Source organism: Equus asinus, chromosome 10, assembly GCF_041296235.1.
Source record: "Equus asinus isolate D_3611 breed Donkey chromosome 10, EquAss-T2T_v2, whole genome shotgun sequence".
In the NCBI taxonomy this organism is placed as follows: domain Eukaryota; kingdom Metazoa; phylum Chordata; class Mammalia; order Perissodactyla; family Equidae; genus Equus; species Equus asinus.
The window spans coordinates 21458948-21474259 of record NC_091799.1 but is presented as its reverse complement, the minus strand read 5'-3'; the positions used below and the strand labels follow the sequence as shown (position 1 = coordinate 21474259).

Genomic DNA, 15312 nt, shown 5'->3' with positions numbered 1-15312 from the left:
TTATAACCATTTGGAGATGTAGAATGATAGGTATTCTTATCCTCATCTCACAGGTGAAGAAATCAGAGTTTAAAGAGGTTAAGTGGCTTGCTCAAGGTCATATGGCTTAGAAGTACAGAGTCAGGCTTTAAACTCCAGGGCTTCCAACCTTAAATCCAGTGCCTTTCAGTGCAAGTACAACCATAAACTTCTCTGAAGGAGCAACTTGTGCCCAGATCATACGCCCAGCGACAGAGACCAAGATTCAGGAGCCTCTGTATTCTAGCATATACATGACAACAATGAGACCATTGCAAGGGTGGAAATACTTCATGTCTGTCAGTTCTTGGCAACCCAAGGAAAGGTCTAGGCCAGTTGTCCCGTTCTCATTTCAGAGGTGGGAAGACATCAGTATTTTCCTTGAATTATGCCAGCCCTTAACACAAACAGGACATGGGGACCTTGTTTTAAGCTGAAGGGCTTTAGAGGACCTAAAGGAAGTATTTAGGAAGTAAAAAGAGAGCACACCCCTTCTGTTGTGTGACCATGACATTGCCCGAAGCCGAGGCATCCTAGAAAGCCAGGCCTAAGTGCTGAATGGAAGACAAGGAATAAGGAGGATAGTGGCATTAGGCTGCTGCTCCCTGAGTACCCACTGCCCCGGCCACTTCAGAGAGAGTATGTCTTTGGCGGAGGGAAGCAAGGTGTTTGCTGTTACTCTGTGTTTCCCTTCCACACATGATGGAGTCATTTAAGAATATGCAACAGTGGCTTATGAGGAAGTGTGACTAAGATTCACTGTCAGGGTTTGCACATGAAACGCACTGCCTGATATCCACTCATCTTTTGTCATTTAATATAATAAAATGCTGTGGGTTAAAACAAAAACAGAAATAAACATTGCTAGCCTATAGGCAATGCAACCTATGCTGGTCCCTGGCACTCTACGCCAACTAGGCTGGGTGTGGCTATCACCTGCCTGCTCAGGATCAAGGGGGAGCTCTGTGCTCCAGACAGAAAAGGGCTGTCAGCAAGGTTTCACCCGAACCTCCTCTCCTGTACAGAGGCCCAGGTCCCCAGGCTGATTTCTGCATTCTCTTTGGCAGAGAGGCTAAGAGTAGGCTGAGCAGAGGGGTGTCAGATGGAAGCATTTCAGTGAAGCTGGCAGAGTTGGTCCTTTCTTGGTTTTAGGACAGATCTGATGTCTTCAAATCCTCACAACACCTAATCACCTCAATGGGCAAGCAGGCGTACAGATGAGGCAACTGAGGCTCAGAAAGGTTGAAGGGCCCTGGAGGCGGACATTATTTCTAAGTCCTCGGTGTGCTTTGTAGTCATTTACACCAAGACCACTTTGGGAGACTCTAAGAAGTGAATCCCCAGGGTGCTTTGCTTTCTCAAGTGTGGGGAAGAGGTCCCTTTATGGGAAAAGAGTGATAAGGCATGGTGGGAAATCACGGGCTTTGAGACCATCTGGCTCCTCCACTGCTTAGCAAGTCATGTCTATTCTCTGAGCCTCAGTTTCCTCATTTGTAAAGTGGAGATGCTCTTCACTACCTCACAGGCTTGCTGTGAAGCCTCAGTGAGAGCAGGTGTGTGTGAAGGGCGGGGCACTGTATTAACACACAGTCAGTGCCACTGTCCGGAGAGGGGGGGTCTTAATGCTCACAGGAGCAGTGAGAGCTTCATCATGGCAGCACAGCTTCCTTGCTGAGGTAGGGCAAGGCTCCTCAGCACACACACACCCTCCTCCCAGTGAATTCAACAACCAGATGAATTGCAGGTTTGTTGTGGCCTCTGAGGTATGTTTCTCAGCCCTGACCAAAGGGGTTCAAACCTGCCAAGAAGCTACTCACCGGCTCAATTTTCAGAGCGTTTCGGTAGCTGCCAAAGAAAGCTGCTTGGGCCTTGAGGAAGGCTCTGGCCACGCCATCGCCAGTAGTCGTGGAGACCTTCTTCAGCCTGTTCTTCAGTGAGGAGATCTGTGACAGAGAGAAGGGAGACACACGCTGAGGGCGGGGGAGGAGGATGGCTGGCAAGCTCAATACAAGAGTTCTAGAAAATCCCTGGGAAGGGGATTGACTTGATACCTCAGCTTCTGGGACAACAAAAATGCATTCGGTATTCAGGCAGGTTTTTGAAATTTAAAAAATGTTGTTCCTGTTAGAGCATATCTAATAAAAACAAAAACAAAACCACTTTCTAAGCAGTTACAATGTGCCAGGTAAGTGCTTTCACGTAAATTTTCTAATTTAATTCTTTCAACAATCCCAGGAGGAGGGGATTACAAGGGTCAAACAGTCTCAGAAGAGGTTGGATTACACACCTGGAACAAACCTAAGAATTGGCCCAAGTTGGAATATGAATTGAAGTCTTGTAATCCGAGCCCAAACTACACAAAGATTTTTAGTTCCAACTCCATTCCCTCTTCAAATTACTTACAAATATTAGAAATAGCTTATTAATAACCTATAGTATATATTGTTATGAACTTCACATCTCATACTCCAGAGGAGTAGTGGCAGCTTATAGGTACACACTCAATGGTTAAAACAAAATAGACAAGAAAGTCATGGCAATAGGAAAAGAAGTAGCCAGGAATAGATTTAATATATAAAGGTAAGCCATAAGGTCTTACATAATGGCTAGAAATGGACTGTAAATTTGACTAATGAGCCTCCTAGTGGTCAAAGCAAAAACGGAAACATGAGAAATTGTGAGATTTCTTGAGTTACAAACAAACCAGTTGGAAAAATGAACACAGATTTTCCTTAAAGTGAGAACTAAACGAGATTTTTCCTATGAGTCCTCAATGTAGGAATGACTCTGATACAATGGTTGTTGCCTTCAACATCAGAGACAATATCAAGTTTCCTAGTCTGTTTCTAATACGGCCTTCATTCATCTCAGGATGCCATATTGCACAACTTCTGGCCATTCCATTCATGCTGTGTTCCATGTGAAAAGGGCCCCTGAAATTGTGCAATGAGATAGTCTTGAATCATTAATTTACTCAACAAATACTGATTATTTGCTGAGTGCCCAGGACTACGCTAAGTGTTGAGGATACAACAGTGAGCAAAACCAGACATGGGCCCTGCTCTCATTAGGCTTTCATTCTAGTGAGGAAAATACCAATACTGTGATGTTGCTACTGTGACGAGCCTGTAACAGAGCTCACCAAGGAGGTCAAGGAAGGCTTCCTGGAGGCAAACAGGCTTGGTCTGAGATCTGAAGGATGAGTTGAAGTAGTTAACTCAGCAAAGAGGGGAGGGAACAGTGTACCAAGCACAGGGAACAGCATTTGAAAAGACCCTGTGGTGAGAAGGAGTTCAGAGAATAGAAATATCTGTGGCTTCAAGTGGAGAGAATGAGGGGGAATACGGCTCACAATGAGGCTAGAGAGAAAGGAAAGGATCAGAAAAGATGTGAGTACACCAAGGAATTTTCTCCGTCCTTTTGAGAGAAATGTGAAGCTATGACTGTTTCTAAGCATGCAGGTGACAGATCGAGAGCACTTTTCAGGAATCTGGAAGGGGCTTGGACACAGGACTATCTAATGGCCTGATATTATTTAAGGATAAAATAGAAAATTAGATTCAAGTGGCCCAGAAACCATCCATGAATTTTTAAGATGAATGAGTGATGATCACTTTTCTGAGCACAGGCTCCATAGCTTTCCTCAGATTCCTAAAGGTGCCTGTGAACCTAAAATACATTAAGAATCACTGATCTAGGATGGACTACATACACTTTACAAATGCTCCATGGACATTATTTTTTATTGCTAAGCTTCTGATATGGGATTTTTTTTTTTACAGCTTATTAAGATACATTTTACATAATTACAAAATTCATTCATTTCACGTGTACAGTTCAGTGGTTTTTAGTATAGTGACAGGGTCGTACAACTATCACTATTATCTTATTCCAGAACATTTTCATCACCCCAAAAAGAAACCCCATTTTATTGGCAGTCACTTCTCATTCCCAACCAATTCTCCTCCCCTCCTCCCTCACCCCCGTCCTAGGTAACCATTAATTCACTTTCTGTCTCTATGCATTTGCCTGTTCCGGACATTTCATATAAATGGAATCACACGATATGTGGTCTTTTGTCACTGGCTTCTTCCACTCAGCATAATGCACATCATGAACAAGTTTCACCCATGTTGAAGCACTTATCATGTGCTCTTCTTTTTCATGACTGAATATTATTCCATTATGTGGATATATCATATTTTATCTACTCATCAGTTGGTGGGCATCTGTGTTGTTTCCATTTTATGGCTATTATGAATAACGCCATTATGAACATTCATGTACCAACTTTTGTGTGGAGACAGCAGAGATTTTGAGATAAGAAAATGAATGGCAAAAATCCTCTGTTGCCAGATCTTACAGGATAAAGACAAGCTGAAAGGACACGTCAAATCATGGATCACAGTGCTTAGCACACAGCAAGCCATAAATAAGTATTAATTGAGTAGATGGGAAAAATCCTGTGCTGTTGCTAAAGGGGCATGAACTGAGTGAAGGTAGGGCTGATGGCCTCTCTGACATAAGTAATGACAACAGGCATTGAGGGGGTGACTACCCCATCTCTGCTCAGAGGGCGGAAAAGGAAAACGGTTTTCCTCCGAAAGCATTTGGAGTCTGTCTCAACACCTAGATGTAAATATCTGGTTTATTGTCACCTCCTCTCTTCTGGGACACATGAGCCCCAGTGCCACAATGGTGGGAGCTCATGAGGAGCAGTGACCACCTGGCACAGGGACAGACTCTGCCATGGACTTTCTACTTGAAACAGCAATATGAAAAAGAAACATGCTTTATTAAAATGTTAAAAATATTGCCCACTTTCCAGCTCCCCAAATAATAAAAATCCTGCCCCTCCCAGGGACTAGGATGACATCTCTATCCTTTGAAATGGTGTGAGCCACTGTCGCTCTTCTTCTGGCTCCTCAAAGGCCTTGGGCCACCTGTGCGGCAGATTATTCCTCACTTAACCTGCCCTGGCCTTTCCCTCGCATTCGGGAGGTGTTTAATTACCTCAGATTCACAACGCTGCACTTCAGGTGAGCCTCCCCTAATGGCCTCATTACCATTTTACACAAAGAGGTAGTTGCTGATTGTAGCTGAGCAAATACGAGTGTGTGCCTTCCTGCCCTCCCCAGCTGGTCTGAACCCAGCCAAGAGGTCCTGGGCTCTTGGTGCCCCTGTGACCATGTAGGCCAAGACTTCTGAAGACCTCTCCTCAGCCCGCAACATGGAGAAGCTTTTGTCAGCACTTCAAACTTTGAAACTTCAAGTATACGCACATCTGGTAGCTGGTGATGGCATTTGTCCTTAAAATAAAAGGGAGGGAAGAAAATCTAAGGCTGAAATAACCCATAGACATATATCTAAAACTGATCTTGCCCTTAGTACTCCTGGGGGTGCTGGTCAGATCATTAACCTCGGGGTTCCTCAGACATAATTTGGGAGTGATGGAAATGTCAATGAGGAAGCCTTCCTCTTTTAATCAGGCATCATAGGAGGCAGACAGAAAACAAAGGAAGAGAGTCCAAAATTCATCAGGTTCTCTCTAAAGCTCCCCTCCTTTTCCTCTGCCCCATCTTGGTCACTGCAGCGTCAGCCAACCAGTCTGCTAGGCCAGATTCGGATGTCAGATTTCACACTTCTTCCCTTCCCATAACCATTCTCCACATCTTATCAACACCCCAAATATTTGCTGAATCTTCCCTCTCCTCTCAGTGTCCATGACCTTGGCCCTGCGTTGTTCAGCTCCATTCATCCTCTCTGGCCCAGATTCACAGAGGAGATTTCTAGATGGGTTCTCTGTCTTCACTTTCCCCTCAATGCTATCCACCCATAGCTGTTTCAGTAATCTTGGGAAAATACAAACCTGATCACTTTGATTCCTCCATCAAAATCCTTCAATGCCCCTACCCTTGGCCATCACTACCTGCAGAAAACAATCCCAACTCCTCAGAGCAATCTGTGAGGCTTTTCTCAACTGGTCTCACCTCCCTTGGCCCCACTTAATGTTATACGTGACTGATATGCTGAACTGCTATCTAGAAGCATATACCACTCTCCAGCCCATACACATGCTGACAACTCAGACAGAGCTGTGCCTTCCTGTCCTGCTTGTGAACATCTATTCACCCTTTGAAAGACCATCCAAGTGTCCATGAATGGGGACCTATTAAGTAAAGTATACTATAGTACATCCTCATAATGAATTACTGCATGGCTGCTAGAAAGAATGTGGCAGTACTCTATGAACTCACATGAAAAGATGTCCACAAAATATTGCCAAATGGGGGGAAAACACTCAAGTTGTAGAGCAATATGTACAGCATGAATCATTTAAAAAATTATAATATGTACATATAGATAGGAAAAATCTAAAATGCCATGGATCAAGCTCTAACCATGCAGAGATGCTTGCACTTTCTATTTTACGCACTTTGATTGTTTTGATTACCCTTTATGAAAAAGCATATGTTACTTTTATAATAAAGAATTTAAATGAGGTATTTTTTTTAATAGTCAAATTAAACATTGCCTTGGGTTAAGGGAAAGAGGAAATCCAGATGTCCCCTCATCTGTGAAGCCTTCCCTGACCCCTAAGATAGGGTTAATGACGCTCTGCCTGGGCCCCCTTACACTGCATAGGTGATTCTTCAGTGAGTTGCAGGGTCTACCATCTTTCCTGATAGACTGTGAGTTCTCAGAAGGTCCAGCAGCGTTTGGCCCAGAGCAGTCACTCAGCACTTTCTGCTGAATGAAAGAACAGACGAGTGAGTGTTTCTACATCTTGAAAGGAATTTCCAGTGGCTGAGTCTCTGCTTGGAAGAAAGTCTAGGATTACATTCTCCAGTGATTGAGCATGTCAAGAAATTGGTCTTGGTGGGGAAGGATTGGGGGAGAAATTGGTGCTCATCCATTCCCCTTCTGCAGAAGGTCATCACTGAGATGCAACCAAAAGTGCACGGAAAACGAAGCTCTGGATGCTGAGTGAGTTAGAGTGGACAACTAGATCAGTCTCATACAACACTGCAGACAGAACAGGTTCAACAACAAATGCAGTATTCCCCACCCTCACCCCGCACCTGGTTCCTGTTTTACCTGGTCACTGCAGGCTCTTCCTTTTTGGTCTCTTGGCTTCACCTGTTCCTCTATCTCCAAGCACTCCTCAGGCAGTGAGTGTAGAGCCTGAATCACATAAGCCTAAGTCTAAGATTGGACACCTGGCTTCTCTACTTTCTTAACCTTTCTGAGCCTCAGTTTCCTTTGCTGTAAAGTGAGGTATCTGTAACATACACACATTGTGAGGATGAAAATATACGGGATGTAAAAGGGGTAATGGATGTAGTAGACTGCTTAGCTTTTTGTTTGGTATTCAGTTCAGGTTTCATCCTTTACTTGGACCACTGCAACAGTCTTTCAACTGGTGGGCCTTCCTCTATTTTCTTCCTGGTCTAATCCATCCTTTGCAGTGAATAATCTTTGTAAAACAAGAGGTTGAATCGTATTACTCCCTTCCTCTGAAATTTTCAGTGGCTTCATGGTGCTAGTATAGTAAAGTCCAAATTCCTCAGTACAATATTCAAGGCCTTCTATGGTCTTGGCTCAAGCTCCATTTTCAACATTGTCTTCTACTCAATTTCACAGGCCGTAAAACCATCCCCAAGCATGGCATACTCTTTATCCCATTCTCTAACAAAACTCTTCTATAAGTACCTCTGACTTTCTGCGATGCCTCTGTCAGAACAAATAGCTCTTTCTCAGGGCACATTAGCCTGTCCCTTTGCTTGATACCTAATCTTTGCAGGCCCCATGGTGGAGATGTGCTGGGAACAGAGCTGCATATGACTAGGGCCCAGCTCTTGAGAGCTTGCAGTCAAGCTCCCTCAGACCAGCCACAAGTTAGCCTATTCCTACTTCAAAAGGGGCTCTTGTATGTTACACCTCATCATCCTATTATTCAGCCTTTTATATAATCAGCAGTTTACATATCTTCCTCCCCACTAGAATGAAAATAACTCTTACAATTCATATCAGCACTCAACAAGTATAGGCTTATCTTGTTATCACTGGGTTGCAACTTGCAGGGGGAAGGGAGAATAAGGATGGCATACTGTTCACCTCTCCACCTCTAAGACACTCCTATCCACCTCTTTCCATCAGTGCTGGCACGTTCAGTGCTTTCAGCAGCCTCCCCACGGCTCTGAGGATGAAGACTGAAGTACTAGCCCAGCTGTGAAGCCCAGAGAGATTTGGCCACAGCCTCTCTCACGTGCGAGGCCCCTGCATCTCCTCTGCTGCGTCAGCACACCCTCCAGGCTCTGGGCTCCGGGCTCCAGTCACTGGCCTCCCTCACACCCCAAGACCATTGAGAGGCTAATTTCTCTGTTGGGAGTGTTCTTACCACCATCAGCCTTTTGCCTAGCATTCAAGTCTGTTCAATAGGACTCATCGCAAAGAATCTATCACCTGTTGTCCAGTGTGGTAGCTGCAGTCAAACACTTGAAATAAGGCTACTGTGACCAAGGAACTGAAGTTTCTATTTTATTTCATTTCAATCAATTTAAATTTAAATAGCCACATGTGGAAAGTGGCTACCATACCGGAAAACACAGGGCCCTAGACCAACAACTACTCATCCTTCAGATCTCAGCTCAAAGATCACTTCTTCAGTCTGGCCCCCTCAGAGTAAACCAAGGTTCCCCTGTTTTATACTCTCACTGTACCTCTCCTTCAGAGACACACAGCAATGTGTATGATGCATTTTGCAACAATCTAGTAACTGTCTGTCTCTTCTGTTAGAATGAATGGTCTAGGAAGGCAGGGACCATGGCCATCCTCAGTGCTGGCACGACACCTCAAGTAGAGATACAGTTCTTCTAAAAGTCTGACTCAAGTCAGCCTGTGCAGGGGCCACACTTCTCTCCCCTGAGAGTTGCAATAACTGTTCAGTGTCAGAATTGGAGTTAGAAGATTTTTTTTTTTTTTTTGACAAATCAGACACCCAACAGCAGCTGGGAGGGGGCAATAGAATCACAATTTCCTACTCCCTTTAGAAAAAGGCCCTTAAGGAGTAAGGCAAATTGATTCTTCCTTTCCTAAAGGAACTAGACATCAAGGCTGTGTTGTAAGATCTCTTGGGGAATGTTTGGGTCTGGAAAGGGCACAGGGGGCTATTGCCTTATCTCCCCATCCTCAGGGGTGCATATACACTGGCTCCCTCTGCTACCTTCACACCGGCAATGAAAAATGGCACAGCACATCTACTTATGCTTTAGTTAGTTCTTGCCTTAAATCTGAAACAGAAAATCTTGATGATATGTAAAGGCAATCCCACCCTACTCTCTTTCCCAGTAATAGTTTCTGGGAAAACCAGGAATTCATCAGAAGAAAGGAATAGGAACTAGTGTATTTCTCAAACACCCCACGGCAGGTGTTTTCATATGGAGCATCATTAAAATTGCAGAACAACTGGGCTAGGTAGGCATGGCTATCCCCACTACACAGATGAGGAAAGTGAGCCTCAACACCATGTCATGTGGCTAGTACAGCAAGGGGCAGAGGCCAAAGTCAAGCCCAAGTCTGTCTTATTCCAAAGTCTGTGCTATTTCGTTAATTCTCACCGTTGCCAGGATTTCTTAGACCAGCAAATTAGACTTGTCCATGATACTGGTTTATTTTTTCCCAGCTTAATATATCTCCACTACTGCTTTCTCTCATTCCTTGCTTTTCTGCTTCTTTCTTGAGAACATGGCTGTGCCTTGACCTCAGTTGGCTTTAATTGCTTCTTCTGCATCCCATTTTCTCCTCAAAGATCCTGGTTCTCCATGGGGGAGTGAGGGCTGTGCTAGTTATGCGGAGCTCCAAGCTGGAGCTGGCTGTGACCCTAAGGGCCTAGGTCTCTGCTCCCTCCAGTCTCTCCTGACATCTTGTGGGCCGAGCATAAGACAGAAAGTTAGCGGCAAGCGTACAATTCTAAGCAGCTTTTTGTCAGACATAAGGATAAATTTTCATTATTTGAATGGCTACTTCACTATAAACTATAATGGTTTTCTTGAGCATTGTAAGAACGAACTATCAAGTCCTTAGGATGACATTCTTGGAGTAAAAAAGGACAATTTAAAAACAAAAACAAAAGGCCCATTTCCACTATTTCCAAATAAAGTTCAAGAAGAGTCCTGCACAAACCAGTGCACTCCAGCCCCTCCCATGCGTTTAATCTGAGTACCTCAGCATTTTAAACTGAAACACACGGTAGCAAAGACTTTTGCATTTCTCTATCTATTTGTAGAATTCATCTTCCTCCAAACACATTTTTTCTGCCCAGAGCAAGTGAAGCTGTCTTTGTTTTTTCTATAAAACAATTTAGATTTAACACCATACATACATACACACACACACAACACACACACACAATTAATGCAGCTGAAAAATCCTGCCCAAGCTAAAGAAGGCTACAAGATCTGAGCTCAAAGTAAATGTGTATTTATATTATTAGGTGGTCATTCAATAAAAAGATTATTTCTAACCAAATATGTGCATGCATGTATGCCTAGATATGTATGTATCTGAGAGTATTTTCAAAGAAGGGTTTTCTCCCCCATACTTCTGGCAGTTTAGGTTTAAAGGTCAGATTTAAACTATCACCATGTTTCACAATGCAATCTGTGCAGTGCCGCGTAATGAAATGGTTCAGTAAAGGTGCTCGTGGAAATTCTTTTAATTAGGTCTAAGGCTTTTCAGTTGTCAACATGAATAAACCAAGAACCATTCTCTTGCAAACACAATGCACAAAATAAAAATGTAAGTTACCTTTGTAAAAATGGATACGCACTTGCAAAAGGAGTTATTCATGTTTTTTACAACATATCCTCCACCAATGTTTAAAGAAAAAATCAACATCTTTCAACAACACAATGGACTGCAAATAAAAACATAAAGGGGTTGCTCTGTTTCTAATGAAGCAAGACACTAATGCCTGGCTGTAAGGAAAAGTATTTGAAGGAGGACTAAAGTTAATAAATAACTTGATAAATAAAATGTTTATCAAGAGACTAACGATTTTCTTCATGAGCAAAAGCCACCTTCCCATTTAACTATAGTTAATTCTACAGATCAGTGGTATTTCAGAGTCGGACATGTGAATGTCCCATAATGACTCCTGCAAATTGAATGATATCTAATAAAAATGCACCAAAATGCATCACTATCTGAGGCCCAAAAGATGAGCATATCACAGCAGGAACAACAAGACTCCTGCTTTTCAAAGCTGTGGTGACAAACTAAACTACTTAGATTTGGAATTTTTAGCCATCAGTTCAAAGCTGAATCTAGGGGTTGAAATTCGCAAAAAGCAAACTGCAAGAAAATGGCAAGTTGCTTGGGGAAGCTGGAGTGTATTTGCGTCAAGCTCTGATAGAAAAAGCAAAACTAAATAAATGACTCCAATCATCACCAGGAGTTCAGCTTTAGATGGATAAAAAGGTGTTCATAAAAGCCAACTGGCCTGACACTTGACGTGGAATGGGACAACTTAAATGGAGCAATGGCACTGTAATAAACCAACGCATTGATCAACCAATGAGGGTATGTCTAGCAAACCCTGAGCACGAGAGTAGAATGTCCAACAGGCTATTGATTTTCTCTGGGTTCAGACAGACCTGAGTTCAAATTCTGACTCAGCTGCTGGCTATTAGCTAGATGCCTTTATGCAAGTTACTTAACCTCTTCTCTTCATCTACAAAAAAGGGGTAAAGTATCCCCCTCCTTTTCTGGATTGTTATGTAGATTAAATGTCAAGATTTTCACACCAAGATTTTGCCTGGTGCACAGTACAAGCCTAACAGATAGTGACTATTCTTCCACACTAGCCAGACTCCAAAGCCAAAACTACCTAAGCCATTATTTTAACATAAAAAGGAATAACGGGCTCACAATTACCATTTTCTAGGGCATCAATTACTGAAATGTCACTCATTATGCTAAGCCTAGTGGGTTTATTTAGTGACCCACACTCGGTGTATACTTGGGAGTTAATGAAGTGCTTGGTGTTTACAAAGATAAAAGTGGGATTTGTCTCAGCAACAACCCTGGCTGAGTGGATACAGGTTTCCATGCTTGGGGATGCAGCCAGGCTGGGTCCACGGTGGATCACATGGAAAAATCCACACAGAGTGAGAATCTCCCAAGGGGATCTGGGTATCTCCACCTCCTCAGGGAGGAAAAAAAAAAAAAACAGGAAGGGGGGGGTGGGAAGTGTGTATAATAGATGTGTTTCACAGTGTCCCTGCTGTGATGAACAACTTGATCCACTTACAGTTCCAAACACATGATGCATAAAAGAGCTGACAGAAATTCAATTCTTGCAAAGAAAAGCATCTGCTCTCTAGTGGGAACGGCCAAATATTAAGCAGTTTTAAGGCAGGGCAAAGACCTGGAGGAACACGCTTCATTATCTAGATAGCCAGAGTAAAGAAATGCAGAGGATTACAAATGAAGGAAAAAGTAGCCGAGATTCCAAGCATTAATTACCCGGAGTAAAATGATTCAAGTTAAATCTTTGTTACGACAAATATTAAACCCAGCTGTGTTTATGTAGCAGTTGTGAAAAAGAAGAAAAAAAGAAATCCGTGTACAATATCTGTGAGCTCTGCCAGTTAATTGAATTCGCTGGCAGCACTTCCTCTACCACGAGCCAAACATCCTCAAAGATAAAATGTAGCTTTTAAACAGACCTGGGGAAAACAGAATCAAGAAATTTCAACCAATAAAACACAACTCTTTACTGGTATAAAAGTAAAGTAAAATTCAGTAATGAAAGGAAGGAAGTCTCTTAAACATTTACTGCATTCCAAAGCTTGGAGTTGCGGTTTATTGCTGAGGTCTCTTCTGATGTTCCACAGTGCTCCTGCTCCAGCATCTTTAATGAAGTCCCATAAACTCCCATAAAATACTCAACTGTTGACAAATCATACACACACACTCAGGGCAAGACCCACTGGATCATGATGCTTCTTCCCTTCTTGCATGAAATTTACAAGTAATAGAGTGGACACTGTCATGAAGTGGTTCAACATAAAACACAGACCTACAGACAATTCCATAAAAATAAGGAGGGATGAATGACTGGATATTGGTGATGGGTGATACTGGCAAGAATTCTCTTTAGCAACTGTCCCCTGACCTCAGGTCCAGTATCGGTAGATCTAGGGTGGTAAGAAGCTTTGGCCAGACTCTAGGAACCAGAGAAGCAACAAGAGGTTGTATCCAACACTGTGCTCTTAGTCTGGGACTCAGTGTAGTGTAGACCTTTTCACATCATTCCCTGGCTTAATTATCTTAGTTGATTTCCCCCCTACCCAAAATGTGATGTCCAAAGTTGATTTTACGACAGAAGGCCTTTCCCAATCTGTCCCTCCTGTCTACTTCTTTGGTCTTGTTCTTTTGTCCCTCCCAACCACACTATGTTCCATCTAGACTAAACTATTAATCCCAGCCCAAACACATTACTCGTTCGTTCACAACTCCAGCTTCCATGCATTCCTTTCCACCTCCCAGCATGCTCATCTCTCCTTTTCCAGAAAGTGACTGTTTCTTTTTTGTTTTAAAGATTATGTGTTTATTTAATTGTTTTTAATTTTTTATTTATTTATTTTTTGAGGAAGACTGGTTCTGAGCTAACATCTGTGCCCATCTTCCTCTACTTTATATGCAGGACATCTGCCACAGCATGGATTGACAAGCCGTGCATAGGTCCACACCCAGGATCCAGACCGGTGAACCCAAGGCCACCAAAGCAGAACATGTGAACTTAACTGCTGCGCCACTCGGCCAGACCCAACAGTGACTGTTTCTTACACGTCTCCATCTTCCCACAGCTCAACACACTGAGCACACATCCAAAAAACTTTGGCTGGATAAATGATCTCCATTCCTGAACTGGCTATAGATCTGCCCATTTGGGACACACTGAACCAGAAGTGTCTGGGGGCTCCTGTGGATGGAAACACAGCTGCTGGTTTGAAGTGTAAGGGGGTAGGAACGTCGCAAGAGATGTGCCAGGAAAGGTAGGAAGAGACTGGATTATAAAGGGCCATATTATGGAGCTTGAATTTTACTCAGAGGAAAATGAGGAGCCATTAAAGGGTTTTAAGTTGGAGAGCGGTGTTTACGTTCCAGAACATGCCTTCATTTACAGCCGTAGAGAACGGTCTGGGATTGGAGAAGTGGGGGGCAAGACTGGCATTCCAGCCTTCTATCAGCTCTTCTACCAACCAGGCTGTGAACTCACTGAGAGTAAGGTTCATGTCTTAATTGTCACTGCATCCATTATACCCAACATAAAGCCTGGCACATACTAGGTGCTCAGGGAATGCCTGTGTTTTTGTTGGTTTGGTTTTTTTGGATTTACTGAGGTCTAATTAACAAATAAAATTGTATATATTTAAAGTGTAAAATGTGATGATTCGATATATATATATATATATACACACACTATGAATTAATTACAATTAAGCTAATTAATATACCCAGCACTTCACATAGTTCTTTTTTGTGTATGTAGTGAGAGCACTTAAGATCCACTCTTAGTAAATTTCAAGTATGCAATACAGTATTACTTATAGTCAGCATGCTGTACATTAGATCCGCAGAACTTATTCATGTTATAACTGAAAGTTTGTACCCTTTGACCAACAGCTCCCCACAGGAAATGCCTGTTGAAGGAATAAACATTCTATTAGAGAATACTAACAATATATGCTTTAACGTCACAGAAGAACCAAATCCACAAGAGTACAGCACTAAGTGCACACAAGGCCTATACATACAAAGATTTATATAAAGCCACATAATTAAAGCCTGCCCATCTCCCCAATCAGCATTTTTTCATCCTATTGGGATTTTAAAAATGGGTTTTTTGCAAGGTTTACTATTAGATTAGGGATTTCCCAGAAAGACAGGTTTTTTCCAGGCCAGACAGCCCGTGAAGTCTGCTCTGTAAGATCTAGTCCTTTGTTTCTGGGGTCAAATGCTTTGTTGACTCACAAGATAGGATGGTAATTCTAGCTCCTAAGAGGCCCTGTAGCAACATCTCTAGAGTCTGAGGGTTCTGGGCCTTTGGAAAGATATGACACAGAGAAGCTCCAGCCAATGAAGCCCTTAGCAATGACCTGACAAAGTCAAGGCCATCTCCTAGCAGGTACTGCTCTCTCTTCTCCAACTAGCACACTGAGCAGGAGTATTCCAGAGGAGAGGCAGCAAGCAGATTCCGGGCCTATTTGAATATGGGCCCTTCTG

General features: G+C 42.9%; 1 protein-coding gene across 13 annotated transcripts in view; it reads right to left on the bottom strand.

Annotated features, from left to right (window-relative positions):
- DENND1A (DENN domain containing 1A) overlaps positions 1-15312 on the bottom strand; it is a 513599-nt gene that overhangs the window by 159090 nt on the left and 339197 nt on the right. For all 13 annotated transcript variants that reach the window (XM_070518786.1, XM_070518780.1, XM_070518782.1 and 10 more), the window contains one exon: positions 1836-1961. In XM_070518786.1, coding sequence (XP_070374887.1) covers positions 1836-1961 — 126 coding nt within the window. The remainder of the gene's footprint in view (positions 1-1835; positions 1962-15312) is intronic.